Source organism: Strix aluco, chromosome 24, assembly GCF_031877795.1.
Source record: "Strix aluco isolate bStrAlu1 chromosome 24, bStrAlu1.hap1, whole genome shotgun sequence".
Classification (NCBI taxonomy): domain Eukaryota; kingdom Metazoa; phylum Chordata; class Aves; order Strigiformes; family Strigidae; genus Strix; species Strix aluco.
The window spans coordinates 9140269-9156523 of NC_133954.1; the positions used below are offsets into that span (position 1 = coordinate 9140269).

The 16255-nt window shown below is 70.7% G+C and overlaps 4 protein-coding genes across 4 annotated transcripts in view; 3 read left to right on the forward strand and 1 right to left on the reverse strand.

The window, feature by feature from the left end:
* Positions 1 to 680: 680 nt before the first annotated feature.
* On the forward strand, positions 681 to 2275 carry TCAP (titin-cap). The gene is made up of 2 exons (XM_074849422.1): positions 681 to 864; positions 1595 to 2275. Exons 1-2 carry the CDS (start codon positions 716 to 718, stop codon positions 1848 to 1850), a joined length of 405 nt encoding a protein of 134 aa, XP_074705523.1. The 5' UTR covers positions 681 to 715; the 3' UTR covers positions 1851 to 2275.
* A 116-nt stretch (positions 2276 to 2391) lies between these two features.
* Positions 2392 to 5519, forward strand: PNMT (phenylethanolamine N-methyltransferase). The gene is made up of 3 exons (XM_074849435.1): positions 2392 to 3833; positions 4072 to 4279; positions 4956 to 5519. The coding sequence occupies exons 1-3, from the start codon at positions 3551 to 3553 to the stop codon at positions 5389 to 5391; spliced, it is 927 nt and encodes a 308-aa protein (XP_074705536.1). The 5' UTR covers positions 2392 to 3550; the 3' UTR covers positions 5392 to 5519.
* A 266-nt stretch (positions 5520 to 5785) lies between these two features.
* On the reverse strand, positions 5786 to 9636 carry PGAP3 (post-GPI attachment to proteins phospholipase 3). Its single transcript, XM_074849706.1, is given in 9 exon segments — positions 5786 to 6478; positions 6897 to 7101; positions 7203 to 7339; positions 7439 to 7479; positions 7481 to 7501; positions 7657 to 7719; positions 8125 to 8277; positions 8350 to 8447; positions 9391 to 9636. Coding segments are annotated over 9 exon segments (981 nt in total). The 5' UTR covers positions 9590 to 9636; the 3' UTR covers positions 5786 to 6414.
* Positions 9637 to 11070: 1434 nt separating this feature from the next.
* ERBB2 (erb-b2 receptor tyrosine kinase 2) overlaps positions 11071 to 16255 on the forward strand; it is a 10614-nt gene continuing 5429 nt past the window's right edge. The window contains 9 exon segments of the mRNA XM_074849403.1: positions 11071 to 11223; positions 14014 to 14165; positions 14258 to 14444; positions 14647 to 14784; positions 14921 to 14964; positions 14967 to 14991; positions 15612 to 15724; positions 15839 to 15980; positions 16054 to 16170. Coding sequence (XP_074705504.1) covers positions 11136 to 11223; positions 14014 to 14165; positions 14258 to 14444; positions 14647 to 14784; positions 14921 to 14964; positions 14967 to 14991; positions 15612 to 15724; positions 15839 to 15980; positions 16054 to 16170 — 1006 coding nt within the window. The 5' untranslated portion in view covers positions 11071 to 11135.

Genomic DNA, 16255 nt, shown 5'->3' on the forward strand with positions numbered 1-16255 from the left:
AAGCCCCCACCCTCAAAGGACGGGACCTTCAGGCTCCTTGGGTGGGTGTCACTGTCCCCCAGCCCGTAGTGGCACAGCCACGTTTCCCCAAACATCCCCTGGCCCCGGGTTGTTCTTCTGGAGCGGGACCACCACGCCTGGGGGGCGATGGCCTGCGTGGCTCGGGGGAGCTGGGGACCCGTGGCCCCCCGCCACAGCCACTGCCCGCCTGTTTGTAGCCCCCAAATAGCCCGGCTGGGGGAGCCTGGGCTTGCCCATCCCTGGGGGGACGCTGTGATGGGACCCCAATGTCCCTTGTGCGGGCAGTGACAGGGCCACCACTGCACGGGTGGCATGGCCACCGCCTTGGCACCCACAGAGCCGTTGCCACCCCCCGGGGGGGGCCAGTGCCAGCGCCGCAGTGGACAGGGAAAGGCCAGACGTGCCCTGGGCGGGGGCCAGGGGGGGTCCTGCCTGCACCGTCACGTTGCTGGCAGCGTCTGTCCCACGTCCCCACGGGGGATGCAGCCCCGGGGGGTGCCACCACGGTGTGGCAAGCAGCCGGCGGGCGCATGGGGTGACACACGTGTTCCCAGTGCCACCCCCCTGCTTGCTCCGAGGGGGCCCTTGGCACCGTCCTGTCCCCGCGGTGCCAGCGACATGTCCCAAAATAGCCCCGGTGGGGCCATATAAGCGGGGCGGGCTGGGAGGGGGGGGACACACACTCGGTGACACCATGCTGGGGCCCAGCGCGGTGGTGCGAAGCGGGGGGCTGCTCTCAGGTGCCCGCCTGGGCTGCCACGTGCGTGAGGAGGACGTGGGGCGTCGCGAGACCTTCAGCGCTGAGTGGCTGGACCTGGAGCTCAGCACCCGGCCGGAGGAGGGGTGAGGGGCTCTGCTGCTGTCGCGCCGGGGGGGGAATCAGGGGGGGACCTGGGGGTGCTGGGGCAATAGGGGGGTGCTGGGTGCTTTGAGGGTCCCCAAGGGCTGGGGGGTTTCTGTTGGGTCTTGGGGCTGTGGGGGGTTTCAAGGGTCCTAATAGGGCTGTGGGGGGCTGCAGGGGGTGTCTGGGGTCCCTAAGGGGTTGTGGGGGGGCTCCAAGAGTCCCAGTGGGGCCATGGGGGATGTGGGGAGCTCCAAGGGTCCCATGGGGGCTGTGGGGGGCTCCAAGGGTCCCTGTGCAGTTGTGTGAGCTCCAGGGAGGTGGGGGGCGTCCAAGAGGGGCTGGGAGGGTCTCAAGGATTCCTGTGGGGAGATGGGGGGGGGGGGGGGGGGGCAGGGGGGGCTTCCTGGGACTGGGGACTGAGCATCCACATGGGGCCAGGAGGGATGTGGGGGGCTCCAGGAGTCCCCATGGGGTGGAGTGGTCCCCATGCAGGTCCTGGAGGGTCTCCAAGGGTCCCCGTGGGGTTGGTGAGGCCGTGGGGGTCTCCAGAGTGTCAGTGGGGACATGAGGACCCCCGAGGGGTGGGTGGTCCCCACAGGGTGGGACATGGGGGTCTCCAAGGGTCCCCACGGGGTGGGGTGGCCCAGGTGGGGCAGAGCAGGACGCGGGGGGTCCCCGTGGGGTGCTGGGGCCCCACTCCCACCCCCCACATAAGCACCCCGTGCCCAGGTGGTGCCGGCGGGAGGTGGACGAGGAGCACCGGGAGACGGTGGAGCATCGCGGGGAGATGCGGGTGCTGGAGCAGCGCTCGCCCTGGGGGCTGCTGCGATTCGGCTTCCTGGGGCAGCCCCTGGCCCAGCACCTCCTGCCCTACGCCCGCACCCTCCCCCTGCCCCTCTTCGCCCCCCCGGACCTCCGCGGTGCCAAGGCGGGGGTCCCCCGCACCCTCTCCCGCTCCCTCTCCCACGAGGCCCAGCGGGGCTGAGTGTGGTGCTGGGGTCGAGGGGAAGGGGCTGGGGCGGGGGGGCGGGGGGGAGCGGGAGGCTGATGCTGGGGGACGGCGGAGGGACCCTGATGCCTGGGTCCGCTCAGTCGCCCCGAAGAGGCAGCGCAGGATGGGGGGGGCAGGTGGGGGTGGGCTCCCGCTCGCGTGGGACCCCACCCCGCAGCGAGTGTCGTGGAGGCCGGCGGGAAGGGGGTGCCCACGGTTCAGGGGGCTCCCAGCAGCACCGGGTGCGACTCAGTTTCCCTGGCAAAGAGAAGGGGGTGCGAGGAGGGGGAGTGCTGAGACCCCCCTGGGGCCAAAAAAGGCCCTGGGGGGGCTGTGGAGGGGTGGGGGGGCTGCGGCGAGTCGCTCTGCGGAGTTGTACAAACGATGGTCTTTGTACAGCAATAAAACGCCCAGCCTGGCCCAGTGGCGTCATTTGGGGGGGGGGGCGGGAGGGGGGGTACGAGGGCCCCATGATGTGGGGTGGGGAGGGGGCAAGATTTATGGGGGGAGGGACCCTGCTGGGGAATGGGGGAAACTGAGGCACAGCCCCTTGCTGGAGGGACCCGGCGTCCTGCAGGCTCCCGGGTTTTGGGTGGGGGCTTGCGGGAGGGGGTAACCTTCAGCTTATATAACTGCCCCCCACCCCCCCCATCGCCAGCCCAGCCAGTGCCAGGGTCTGGGATGGCCCCAGCGCCAGAGCCCAGATTAGCTGTTCCCACCCGGCCGGATCCTGCTGTCCCTGGGCCACCGCCAGTCCCTGTCTCCTCCCTGTGCCCGGCCCGGCCCCATCCCAGCCCCTTCCTCCCAGCCCCATCACCTTTGTCCACCCGCAGCTCCCGCACAGACAAGATTCAGGATGTTTAAAGCCCCCCCCAGTCCCTCTCCCCAGACCCATAAGCAAGTCCCATCCCTTACCCCAGGGTGCTGAGTGCACTGGGAGTACTGGGAGCTGGCAGGGTTGACGGTGTCAGCTCCTGGTGGCTGAGGTCCAGCACGCTCAGCTCACTGGTGATGGAGGCGTCAGGGAGCGCTCAGACAGGACCAATCCCCAGCCCAATCGCCATCCCAGCCCCATTTTTTCCCCATCTCCATCCCATTCCCTTCCCACCCCATTCCATCCCATCCCATCCCATCCCATCCCCTTTCCATCCTATCTGCATCCCATCCCCATCACTAATCCCCTTCCTGCTCCATCCCATCCCATCCCATCCTGTCCCCATTCCCCTTTCCATTCCATCCCCTTTCCATCCCCATCCCATCCCATCCTATCCCAATTCCCATTCCCATTCCATCTCCTTTCCATGCCCATCCCATCCCAATTCCCATCACCAATCCCATTCCCACTCCATCCCATCCCATCCCCATCCCATCCCATCCCATCCCATTCCCATCCCTTTCCCCACCCCATCCCACAGGACACTCAGGGGCAGCCCCTGTTCTGGGGCAGCACAAGGAAACGGGGTGGGGGGGTGGGGGGGGTGGTCACAGCGAGGACACCCACACCTTGGGGGGACCAAAAGCTTCAGGGCGCAGCGCCTGGCCCCACAATTCCTGGCTCCTGCCCCCCCACCCCCCAGCTCCGGGGGGGGCAGCCGAGCGCTATCGCTCAGCGCAGGGCTGGATCCGGCCACGCTGGCGCCCAGCCACGGCCCCCGGCCCTGCGGCGCTGGCACTAACCTGGTTAGCCACGATGGATGGCGGCCGTCACCCCCGCCCGCGCGCGGCCATCGCTCACGCTGCCCCCCCCCAGCCCAGCTGGGGATATAAGGCGGGTTTTGGGGGGGGGGGGGGGGAGGCGGCTGCCATCGCCACAACCCCTCGCCATGAGCAGCCTGGCCGCCCTCCGGGAGGGCTACGAGCGCTTCGACCCCCGCGCCTACCTGCAGAACAACTACCTGCCCCCCCGCGCCGACTTCTCCTCCGAGGAGTTCGTGGTGCCCTGGAAGCTGCGATGTCTGGCCGAGACCTTCGCCAGCGGTGAGGGGCCACGGGGAAGCCCCTTCCCCACCCACCCCACCCCCCCCCCCACCTCCCAGCAGGGTGGGGAAACTGAGGCACAGGGTGGGAGAGCAGCTCAGCACCCACCCTGCCAGCTCCCCATCCATCTCCCAGCCCCCTCCCAGGGTGGGACCCCCTCCCCAGTTGTCCCCACTCCCCCTCTGGTGCTCAGCTCGGTGTGGGACCCCCCCTTCCCCTCCATGTCCTCCCCCCCCAGGTGAGATCCGCGGGCACACGCTGATCGACGTGGGCTCGGGTCCCACCATCTACCAGCTGCTGAGCGCCTGCGACCACTTCGAGGAGATCGTGGCCACCGACTACCTGGCGGTGAACCGGGAGGAGCTGGGGCGCTGGGTGCGGGGGGAGCCCGGCACCTTCGACTGGAGCCCCTTCATCCGCCACGTCTGCAAGATCGAGGGACGCGGGTAGGGCTGCGGGGGGGACACGGCCCCCCGGGTGGTGGGTGCCCCCATGCTGGTGGGTGGTGCTGGGCTGGTCCCTGCAGGATCGTGTCCCCAAATCCCACGGGATCACAGCCCCACCTCTCTGTGGGTGCTGGGCTGATCCCTGCAGGATCCCATCCCTGTATCCCCATGGGTGTCGGGCTGATCCCTGGGGGATCCCATCCCTGTCTCCCTGTAGATGCTGGGTTGATCCCTGGGTGATCCCATCCCCATATTCCCGTGGGTGCTGGGCTGATCCCTGCAGGATCCGATCCTGTATCCCCATGGGCGTCGGGCTGATCCCTGGGGGATCCCGTTCCTGTATCCCTGTGGGTGCTGGGCTGATCCCTGCGGGATCCCAGCCCCATATCCCCGTAGATGCTGGGCTGATCCCTGCACGATCCCATCCCTGTATCCCCGTGGGTGCTGGGCTGCTCCCTGGGGGATCCCAGTCCCACACCCCCATAGGTTCCAGGCTGATCCCTGGGGGATCCCATCCCTGTCTCCCTGTAGACGCTGGGTTGATCCGTGGGGGATCCCATCCCCGTAGGTTCTGGGTTGATCCCTGCAGGATCCCATCCCCGTATCCCCGTGGGTGCCAGGTTGATCCCTGGGGGATCCCCCCCTCCCTCTCTGATCCCCCCCCCGCTCCCCGCAGGGAGCCCTGGCAGGAGAAGGAGCGGCGGCTGCGGGCCCGGCTGCGGCGGATCCTGCCCATCGACGTGCACCGCCCGCAGCCGCTGGGCACCCCCCTGCACCCCCCGGCCGACGCGCTGCTCTCGGCCTTCTGCCTGGAGGCCGTCAGCCCCGACCGCGCCGCCTTCGCCCGGGCACTGGCGCACGTGGGTTCCCTTCTGCGCCCGGGGGGTCACCTTTTACTTTTGGGGGCGCTGGGGGAATCTTTCTACCTAGCGGGGGCCGCCCGCCTGCCCGTGGTGCCGCTGGCCGAGGACGACGTCCGCGCGGCGCTGGCCGGCGCCGGCTTCGCCCTCCGCGCCCTCCGCTCCTACGCCATGCCCCCCGCGCTGCGCACCGGCGTGGACGACGTCGACGGCGTCTTCTTCGCCCACGCGCAGAAGCCGCTGGAAGCTTGAGGGACCCCAAATCACCCCACCCCACCCATCGCCCCACAAAAGTTGGATTTTAGCCCCCCCCGACACCCCATCGCTCCAGCCCCGGGGCTCCCCGTGCTCCCCCCAATAAAGCCCGAGCTGCACGGCCCCAGCCTGGCGCTGCAGGGATGGGGGGGGGGTGGGGTGGGGGCACCCATAGATCCTGGGGGGGGGGCGGGCAGGGACATGGTGGGGGGACACAGAAGGGAGGCTGGGATGGGGGGGTCAGGACAGGGGGGGTGACAGCAAGGGGCATGCTGCGGGGGGGGCAGGAATGGGGGCACAGAGCAGACACGGGGTGCGAGGTGAGGCTGGGGGGGGGCACAGAGTTGGAGGGGGGGGCAGGGAGGGGGTACGGGCAAGAGCCAGGCACAGCCCAGGTTAAACTCAGTTTTATTCACATCCCACAACACACTCAGGTAAGGAGGGTGGGGTGGGGGGGGGCACATCCCCTGGGGGGGGGGGCACAGCCCCTCTGACAGAAGCCGGGGGGGGGCACCCCCAGCCTCAAGGCACCGCTCCAGCCCCACACACGACACCCCCCTGCACAAGCCACCCAGCAGGTCCGAGCAAGCCCCCCACCCCCGCTGCCTTCACCGTGCACACACAGCCCCCCCCCCCGCCGTTTCCCCCTCCCCGTCCCCCCACCCCCCCGCAGCACCGCGGGCCCCAGCAGCCGTTGCCACCTCGCGGCTGCCGGGCTCACGGCAGGGAGGGCCCCTGGCTCAGCACCGGGCCGGGGGGGGGCCCCGGCGGGGGGGGCTCAGCTGTTGTTGGCCCCTGTGCAACCGATAGCGGGGGGGGGGGGCCGGCCCCCCTGCACCCCAGGGAGGGGAGATGGGGGGTGTGGGGGTGCGTGGGGAGAAAAGCAAACCTCAGAAGGCAACTGGGGGAAGGAGCCTGGGGCCGGGAGGGGGGCCGGGGGTTTGCTAGGCACAGGGTAGGACCCCCGGGGGAGGGGGGGGGGCACGAAGGGCCACGGTTCTGCCCCCCTCCTCGGCAGCTCTAGTCCACTTTGAAGAGGTCGGAGTTGGCCTTGAGGAGGTAGAGGCTGTCGTCCACCAGGAAACTGTGGAGAGGGGGGGGGAAAGGTGGGGGCTGCAGGGGGGCCGGGGGGGCCCCCTCCAGCTGTCAGTGCTGGGGGGAAGGTGGGGGGGAGCGGGGGAGCCCTGAACCCCAGGACTCCCGGGGAGCAGCAGCAGGGTCCCTCTAGCACCCCACGGGCAAGAAGGGGGGGCCCCCAGCATCCTGATTTCAAGAGGGGGGGCACTGTGCACCCCAATTTCAAGAGGGGGGTACCCAGCACCCTGTGGACAAGAGTGGGGTCCCTGGCACCTCAGTTTCAAGGGTGGGACTCCCAGCACCCCCCACAGAACCCCAGTTTCAAGAGAGGGCGAGCACTCAGCACCCTGTGGACAAGATCAGGGTGCTCAGCACCCATATATCAAGAGAAGGGGGGGCGCCAGGGAAGGGAGGAGGGCACTGACCTGTAGAAGAGGACGTTGAGGGGGATGGTGCCGATGTGCCAGAGCGCGTGGGCGTCCAGCACCCAGAAAATGGGGGGGAAATCGAGGAGCTCCAGCAGCGCCAGCGCCTGCAGCAGCAGCACCACGGCCGCGCACTTCCAGACGTGGGGCAGGCGCGGGCGGTTCCGCAGGCACCACCGCAGCCACCACGCCAGGTTGAGGAGCCCTGGGGAGAAATTTTTTTTGGCAGGGGGGAGGACAGGGAATGGGGAGCACCCACCTGTGGGCACGGCATCCCCCCCCCAATTCCCCTGGGCCCAGCCTCACCGATCGCCGCGTTAGCAGCCATGTTGTAGCCGTAGTCGAAGCGGACGAGGGTCAGGTAGGAGATGTGGCAGGCGAGGAAGAGGAGGAGGAAGGCCCTGAAGATGCTGATTAAGGCTGGTCGCTGCAGCCCCAGCGTCCTGGGTGGGTGAGGAGGAGGAGGATGGGGGCCCTCACGGCCTCGGGGACCGGCCACCACCGGCGTCCCCAGTGCCCCCCCGGCGCTGGCGGGGGCTCACCTGACGCAGCACAGGTACACGGAGTGCAGGACGACGGCCGATAGCGCAGAAATAGTCCAGTTTCTGCGGGATCGGGGCTGCGTGAGCCGTGCTGGCAGCTTGAGGGGGGCCAGGGACCCCCCCGCTGTGAGCAGGGCGCGATGCCAGGACCCCAGCACGGGTTTGGGGACAAGCGGTGACAACCCCGCAGTCACCCCAGCTCTGGGGGTGCCACTCACCTCTGTCACAGCCGTGTCCCTCGTGTGGAAAACGGTGGACCAGAACCAGGCGTTTAAGGAGACCTGCGGGAGAGGCGGCGTGAGAGGCGGCAACCTGAACTGGGGGGGGGAAGAAGCGAAGTGGCCCCTGCTGCCAGCTAAGTGCCAGCTCCCCAGCTGGGTCACAGTCCCCCCATAGCAGCTCGTCAGCCTCGTTAGGGAGGACGAGCGCCCTGAAAATCGCATGCGGAGGCGCCCGTTGGCTGGTTATTGAAAAGCCCCTGAGACCCCGCGCTCCGGCACAGGACACCCGGGAAGCGCTGCCAGCGCTGGCTGTGCCCCCCCAAAGCCACCCCGTCACCCTGGGGGGGGTCCCTGCAACAAGGAGAGACCCTGGGGGCTGCAAGAAGACCCCCAGACAGAGCAGTGAGGATGTGGGGTGCAGCACAGCCCCCCTCGGGGAGGGGAAAGGGGGGGGGGGGGGCTCACCCAGGCGAAGGCGACGCAGGTGGGGTACATGGGGGAGGCGGGGGGGACGGTGGCTTTGTAGCGCAGCAGCATGACGAAGCTGGCCAGGCCGTTGAGGAAGGAGGCGAAGGCGGAGGCCGGCTCCTGGAAGAACAGGAACCGCGAGAAGGGCCACTGCGAGGGAAAACGGCAGCGTCAGAGAGTGTGGGGGGACCCTGCCCCCCAACCAGCCCCCCCAGTGCTCACCTTGCCGTGGAACTGGGGCACCCTGTGCCCGCCCTGGACGTAGAGCCGCACCGTCAGCCACATGCACTCATACTTGCAGTCGTCGCGGCAGGTCCAGCCTGCAGCCGGGGAGACGAGCCCCTGCCCTGGCCACTGAGTCCATTCCAGTCCATCCCAGTCCCTCCCTCCCAGTATGGACCATCAAGCAGCATGGTCAGACCACGATGGGCGCTGGGAGTGCCAGGACTTGGGTGAGGGGGGGCTGAGTGGCTGGGGACCCCCCATTGTGCTGGGCACAGGCAGGGCACCGGGGCCTTCCCCAAGTGGCTGCCAGCGTGGTGGCCCACCAATCCCCAGTATGGCCCAGTGTCCCCCTAAATGGTCCTGTGAGTCCCCAAAATGGCCCAACAGAGGCCAGCACCTCCCCCAGCAAAGTCCAGTGGTCCCCAGTATGGCTCAGTGTGTCCTCTGGAATGGCCCAGTGACCCCCAGCATGGCCCAGCACAGCCCAGTACCCCACCACACAGCCCAGCGCCTCCCAGCATGACTCAAGAATGGCCCAATAGCCACCAGCATGGCCCAGTGCCCCCCCACACAGCCCCAGCATGGCCCAGTTCCTCCCCAACACAGCCCCAGCATGGCTTAATGCCCCCCCCAGCACAGCCCAGTGACCCCCAGTCCAAAACCAGCATGGACCAGCGATCCCCAACATGGCCCAGTGCCCCCCAACACAGCCCAGTGACCCCCAGTCCAAAACCAGCATGGTCCAGTGGTCCCCAGCATGGCCCAGTGCCTCCCAGTACAGCCCAGCACCCCCCAGCCCGGCCGCAGCTGGACCCAGTGCCTCCCAGTAGGGCCCAGCCCAGCCTTAGGACAGCCCAGTGCTCCCCAATCCAGCCCCAGTCTAGCCCAGTGCCTCCCAGTCCGGTCCCACGCCCCGGCCCCGCCCTCCCAGACACCCGGTGAGGGCGTGGCCTCTGGGAGGGGCGTGGCCTCCGCACGGCCTCCAGGGGCGGGGCCTGCCCGGCCCGACAGCCAATAGGCGCGGGAGGGGGGCGGTACCTGTCAGGCCCATATAGAGCGGCTGGCGGGCGCGGAAGTGCCGCAGCGCCGCCCCCGAGCAGTTCTGCCGCTCGCAGCGGCCCAGGCACTCGCGGTACAGCGGCTCCCGGTCCCCCTGCGAGGCTCGGGCCGGGCCCGGCGCCGCCACTGCCCCCAGCAGCAGCAGCAGCGCGGCCCGCGCCGCGCCGCCGGCCGCCATCGCCGCCCGGCCCGGCTCCGCCACTTCCGGCCCACCCCGGAAGTGGGGCGGCGCGGGGCATCATGGGATATAGCGCCTCCGCCGGCCGCGGGGATGATGGGATACATCCCCCAGGGCGGGAGGCTCATGGGATATATCCCCCTCCCGCCGGCACCGTCCGTAGAGGCTCATGGGATATATTCCCCCACCCGTGCACAGCGTGTCGTGGGGGGCTGCCGGGCCCCGGGGGGGCTGTGTGGGGACCCCCGAGGCTTGGGGGGGCTCGGGGCCAGGCCAGGGCCCGGCGGCAGCACAGCCTGGTCTGCCTCCGCCTCGGGGTGGGCCACGCAGGCCGTGGCCATGCAGGACCCTTGGGTGGGGACTGTGGGGCGAGGACCCCGAGGTGGCCACCCACCACCCGCGGGGTGCCAGTGGCTGGGGATGGGGGGACGGGCTGGCCCCGGCCTCCCTGGGCCTTCCCCGGGCTGGCCGCCATCCTGGCGTGGGGTGGCAGCGATGGGCTGGTTCCCCGCTCCCCTCCCTACGGAGCCGTCACCCGTGGGCAGACGGGGGTCCTGGCCCCCCAGCACGGGGGGCTCCATCACCAGCCCAGCTGGGTCCTGACTCCTTTCTTGGGGGCTGTGGGTGGCCACGGTGGCACATGTGGAAGCACAGGATGGGGCATTTGATGGGGACATGGTGGGGAGAACCAGCCCCATGTGGGGATCCCATCCCAGCCCCCCCCAGCATGGCCACTCCTGCCCGTGGTGGCCTGGCTGGGGGGGTCCGGATGGCGCTGGGCGTGTGCGGGGTCCCCATCGCGGGCTGCGATGCTCTCGGGAGGGGCCCCGTGTCCCAGTTCTCCCCCCTGCACCCAGGGCAGCGGATGAAGGTGCAACAGTGGCTTGTGCCCAGGGTGGGGGACAAATGCCAGCTCTGGGCCACCTCACTGGGGACCCACCGGATGCTGCTGGGCTCTCACTGTCCCTGTACCCCAGAACTGTCCTTGTACCCCAAGACCATCCCTGGGCGGCAGAATTGTCCCCCCCACCCCCGGGACTCTCCCCCCTTGTCCCCAGATCCGGGAGCGTCATTCCCGTCCCCCTTCCCCTACATCGGTGACAGTCACAGCCCCAGCCGGACAGGGGAGAGGATGGAGGTCGCCACCCCCCCCGCCGGGGGACCCCCGGCAAAGCCTCCGCACCCCCGTCCCTGCAGCCGGTGCAGTCCCCCCCGAGGCCGCAGCGGGACCCCGGGACAAGGGGGCGGCTCGGGGGGGCCCGCACCGAGCGGGCTGCGCTGGAGCCGGGGCAGCCCCCAGCTCCGGAGCAAGAGTGGGGGGTCCCCGGTGCTCCCGGGGGATGGAGGGGGCGGGGGGGCGAGGGCGGCGGGAGCGAGCACAGGAGGAGGGGAGGGGGGGCGGCGCGCCCTCGCCCGGGGCCGGGACCGGGAGCGCGGCGCGGCCCCGCGAGGCGGAGCCCGGGAGCGGCGGGAGGCGGCGGCTCTGCACCGCAAACTTTCCCGGAGCGGCCGGCGGGGCCATGGGCCGCGGCCCGCGCTGAGCACCATGATCCCCGCCGGAGGCTGCCTCTGCGCCGGGCTCCTGCTCGCCGGGCTCCTGCTCGCCGCCCTCTGTCGCGCCGCCGCCGCCGAAGGTGGGTCCGACCGGACCGGGACCGCGGGACACCGAGGGGGGCGGTGGGGGACACACACCAGGAACCGGGAGGACACCGGGACCCGGGAGGACACCGGCCCGCGGGAGCGTCCCCTCGGCGGCGGGACTTTGCGCAAAGTTTTGCACGGGAGCGACCGGCACCGGGGCGGCGGGGGGGGGGACACACACACCGAGGGGGAACCGGGAGGGGAGCGGGGGGACGACCGGGGGGCACCGGGCTGCGGGGTCCGGTGAGCCCGGGGGCTGCTCGGTTGAAAGTGATGGGACCGTCCCCCTCAGTCCCTTCCCGGTCCCCCCACCCCGGTGCCCCCTCGGTCCCCCCCTCCCCGGTTCTCCCCGCCGCGGGCAGCGCGTCCCCGGCGGCCCCGCGCCGCGATCCCCCCGCAGGGGCTGGGGGCCGGACTGGGCTGGACTGGGAGGCGCTGGGCCGGACTGGGCTGCCCTGCTCGCTGCGCCCCGGCCCCCCCACCCCGAGCGGGACGAGCCCCGGGTCCGCTGCCCCGGGAGGAGTTTGGGGGGACGCAGTGCTGCCCCGAGCGCTGACCACCCCCGCCCCGGCCCCTCGCCCCCGGCTGCAGCCGCTCCCGGAGCTCCGGTAACGCCCGGGGAAGCAGGGACCGGGGGCAGGGGACGGGACCCCCAACTTCCCGAGGTTCCCTTCCCGTAGCCAGGGGGAGGCTTTGGGGTGCAGGGCAGGGAGCCGCGGGGTGCTGGGGCAGGCGCGGTGCCCCACGGAGCGGGTGGGTGGGTGGGTGGGTGCGTCCCCGTCGCTCCCATCCACATTCTCGACGTGCCGCACCCTGCCCAGCCCGGGAGAGCGGCCGGGGAGGGAGCGGGAGCAGCCTGGACAGGAGCCCTGCCTGGCCCGAGGCCTGGGACGGGGCTGGCAGGCGACAGGGACAAGGCTGGTGGCCCCAGGGTGGCCATCAGCAGCCCCAAAAGCCACCGGCTGTGTTTGACCCCACTGCCTCCATGCAGCCCCGTGTTGGGGGGCAGGTCCAGCACCAGGGCCGGGGGGGGGCATTTGGGAAGCAAATGCCCAGTGGGGCTGAGCCGGTGCGGGGTCGTGGGGCAGCGTCGTGGGGACCCGCTGGGTGCCCTCTGCCCCCGGCACCCCACGGCTCAGAGGGTCTGTGGTGGGGGAGCTCCAGGCTGGGGACACACCGGTGTGTCCCCACAGCCCCAACCCCGTCCCTGGGGCTGGATCCGCGTGCTGGCTGGGAGGGGGGTGACCCAGCAGCCCCAGTTTGGGGAGCGCCAGCGCCGGGGCAGCCCCGTGGGCACGTGGCCATGGGCTTTGTTGGCCACCTGCAGGCAGATGGGGTGATCCGTGGTGGCACTGCCCGCAGGAGCGAGCCAGCCAGGATGGATCAGGGATTGTCCTTCCCAGGGACCCGGAGGAGCAGGCAGGGCCGAAGCCCAGGGGCCAGAGCCGGGATCCTGCCAGGATCTGGCCCTGCCACCGCTCGCCCGTCCCGCTTGCCCTTCGCCCCGGGAAAGCCTGCGGCATCCTCTGCCCACGCCGCGGGGCAGGTGGAGGGCAGACCTTGAGCTTTGGCCGCCCGCCGCGCTGGCGCGATTTTCTCCCGAGGCCACAGGGGTGGGCTGAAAGCTGAACCCCGAATTTGAGGTGTTTTCCCCTCCCTGGCCACGCTCAGGGGGTCTCGGCAGCTCAGTGGCCCTGGCGCAGGCAGAGGAGGTGGCTGCCAGCCTGGTCCCCCGGCCATGAGGCCGTGCAGGCAGCTGCCGGCACCGGCGGTTGTCACTCAGCCGCAGCGCAGCCGGCAGCCCCCTCCAGCCGGGGACTGGGACACCAAACCCCTGCCCTGGGCAGAGGGCACGGCTGCCCGACCCCCCCTGCGCCTCAGTGTCCCCACGCCTGGGGAGGGGACGGTGGCGGCTCAGGGTTGGTGGCACCAAGGCCGACGCTGGGGCTGTGCCAGAGTGGCCGCCGGAGCTGCGCTGGGGTGGGTGTCAGAGCCGGGCTGGGGGTCTGGTGTGGGGGGGGGGGGGGGGGGGGGGGGGGTGTCGTCCCGGCATGGTGGCGGGGTGCCGGGGGGCCGCGGGCGCGCCGGGGCTGGGCCGTGCCCGCCAGCCCTGCGTCACCGCTGCTCCCCAAACACGCCCGACCTGAAAAGGCGGTTCCTGCCGGGAGCGGGCGGCTGGGGGCCCCGTGCCACCCGCGGCCGTGACTCACCCACCCGGCCCGGGGCCCAGGGCGGGCTCCTGTGCCCCCCACCCTGCACCCCCCACCCACCCCGATGCCCCCGGGGATGGTCCCCCCCCCCCTCCACGGCCAGCAGCCCCCCAAGGGATGGGGCCTGCCGGGCTCCGGCAGCCGTCGCCGCTCAACAATCGGGTCTTGTCTTGGCGTGGCCCCCCCGCCGGCGTGGGCAGAGCATTCCTGCCCACGGCCCCCGTTCCGGCCCCCCCGGCATGGCCGGGTCTCTGGGTCCCAGCCTGGCCCCTGGCAGCACCCAACGCCCACCGCAGGCACGGGGGTGACGTCGGCCCCCGGCTGTCCCTCGTGCGGGGCCGGAGCCGGGTGCCAAAGCGGGAGCAGCTTTGCCGCGTGCCGGGGCGGGAGCCGGGGGAGCGACGATCCAGGAAGCCCATCGGAAGCTGTTGGGAGCAGCCCCGGAGATAAACGGCCGCCGCCGGATCCGCAGCGTTTCCTGCGGAGGCCGGTGCCGCCACCGACTCGGTTTCCCGCGGGGGCGAGGCCGGGTCGGGCGAGGGGACCCGCTGAGCCCCCGCTCCGTCCCCGCAGTCTGCACGGGGACCGACATGAAGCTGCTGCGTCCCTCCAGCCCCGAGAGCCACTACGAGACCCTGCGGCACCTCTACCAGGGCTGCCAGGTGGTGCAGGGCAACCTGGAGCTCACCTACCTGCCCCCCGATGCCGACACCGCCTTCCTCAAGGTGAGCAGCGGGGGCGGTGGGGGGGAGAACACCCCCGGGGGGGCACGGCAAGGGTTTGACCATCCCCTCACCCCCGTCCCCCCCATCCCCAGGACATCAAGGAGGTGCAGGGCTACGTGCTGATCGCCGAGAACCAAGTGAGCCGGCTGGAGCTGCAGAGCCTGCGCATCATCCGCGGGACGCAGCTCTTCCAGGAGCGTTACGCCTTGGCCGTGGTGGGCAACGCCGGCCCCGCCGGCACACCAGGGCTGCGCCAGCTCGGCATGAGGCACCTCACAGGTCAGGGACCCCTCCCTGGGGTGCTGGGGGCTGCGAGTTGCTGCTCCTGGGGCTGGGAGCTGCCGGGTCCTGCTTGGGGTGGGTGCGCAGGGCTGCTGGTCCCCAATTGTCCTGGGGCTGGGAGTCCCCATGGGGCTGCAGGACCCCCCCCCCACCCCACCATCCCTGTGCTGATCCGCCCCCCTCACCTGTCCTGGCACAGAGATCCTGAAGGGAGGGGTACGCATCGAGAGGAACCCCCAGCTCTGCTTCCAGGAGACCATCCTCTGGTCTGACATCTTCCACCGGCACAACGAGCTCCGCGGCGAGACCCGGGTGGAGACCACCCGCAGCCGCAGCTGTGAGCACTGGCACCCCGGGCTGGGCTGCGTGGGGGGGGGTGTTTAACCCAAGGAAGGGTTCTGGGGGTTGCCAGCCCCCTCTCCCCTTCCATGGCATCACCCGCTCACAGCTTCTCCCCCCCACCCCCGGCGCAGGTCCCGACTGCCGGGCGCTGTGTGCCGAGGGGCACTGCTGGGGGCGAGGGGGCCACAGGACTGCCAGACGCGTGAGTACAGGGGCTGCAGCCAGCTCTGCCTCCCCCCCCCTGCCCTGTGGGCTCCTCCAAAATCCCTGGGGATCACCTGCCCCCACCCCCCCATCACATGTCCCTGCTCCGCTGACCCCTACTTGCCACCTAAATCCTGACCCCAGAGACCCCCCTGGATCTTCTGCTTGGTCCCCCATTCCCCATGTGCTCCCCAGAATCCCTGCTCTGAAGACCCCCACCTGCACTCCCAAATCCTTGCTCTGGAGACCCCCACCTGCCCTCCCCAAATCTCTGCTCTGGAGACCCCCCTCCTTGTCCCCCCAAATCCCTGCCCCTTTGATCCCTACTTGGCACCCACATCCCTGCTCCAGAGACCCCTAAAATCCGTGCCCTGGGGACCTCTGCTTACACCCCCAAATCCGGACCCTGGGGCTCCCCACTCACCCCCACAGATCCCTGCCCCACTGCCTCTACTTGGCACCCAAATCCCCACCCCTGTGCCCCCCCCTCCCCACCAGATCCCTGCCCTGGGGATGCTCCTACCCCCCAGCTCCTCATCCTGGGGACCCCCACATCCCCTTTGCGGGGAGTCATCAGGGTCTCTGTCCCCACCGTGTCACTCTGTCCCCCCGCCTCAGTGACCAACAGCATCTGCCACGGCTGCCCGCGCTGCAAGGGCACGAAGCCGACGGATTGCTGCCATGAGCAGTGCGCCGCCGGCTGCACCGGCCCCAAGCACTCCGACTGCCTGGTGCGCTCTGGGGATGGGGGGGCAGCACGGGGGGGAGCCCCGGGAAAGGGGGGGGGGGAATGCTGGAGTCTCACGCCAGCCGTGTGCGTGTGTCCTCCCCTCCCCTGGCTCCAGGCGTGCTTGAACTTCAACCGGAGCGGGATCTGCGAGCTGCACTGTCCCCCCCTCGTCATCTACAACTCAGACACCTTCGAGTCGGTGCCCAACCGCGACGGGCGTTACACCTTCGGTGCCAGCTGCGTCAGCCAGTGTCCCTGTGAGCACCGCGGCGGTGGGGGGGGCTCGGTGCTGAGCTGCCGCATCCTTGACCCCCCCTCTGCCCCCCCCAGATAACTACCTCGCAACGGAGGTGGGGTCCTGCACCCTCGTGTGCCCCCAGAACAGCCAGGAGGTCACGGTCAACAACATCCAGAAGTGTGAGAAGTGCAGCAAACCCTGCCCGGAGGGTGAGCAGCCTCGGGGGGGGGGGGGGTGGGGGGGGGGGGGGGTTGTGCCCTGAGGGGGGCTGTGGGGACCCCAGGGGGCGCATGA

Excerpts from the sequence above, each read along its gene's own strand:
- TCAP (XM_074849422.1), top strand. The coding sequence starts at position 716 with ATGCTGGGGCCCAGCGCGGTGGTGCGAAGCGGGGGGCTGCTCTCAGGT. Across the intron at positions 865-1,594 it reads AGCACCCGGCCGGAGGAGGG|GTGGTGCCGGCGGGAGGTGG; the intron begins GTGAGGGGCTCT and ends CCCCGTGCCCAG.
- PNMT (XM_074849435.1), top strand. The coding sequence starts at position 3,551 with ATGGCGGCCGTCACCCCCGCCCGCGCGCGGCCATCGCTCACGCTGCCC. Across the intron at positions 3,834-4,071 it reads GGCCGAGACCTTCGCCAGCG|GTGAGATCCGCGGGCACACG; the intron begins GTGAGGGGCCAC and ends CTCCCCCCCCAG. Across the intron at positions 4,280-4,955 it reads TGCAAGATCGAGGGACGCGG|GGAGCCCTGGCAGGAGAAGG; the intron begins GTAGGGCTGCGG and ends CGCTCCCCGCAG.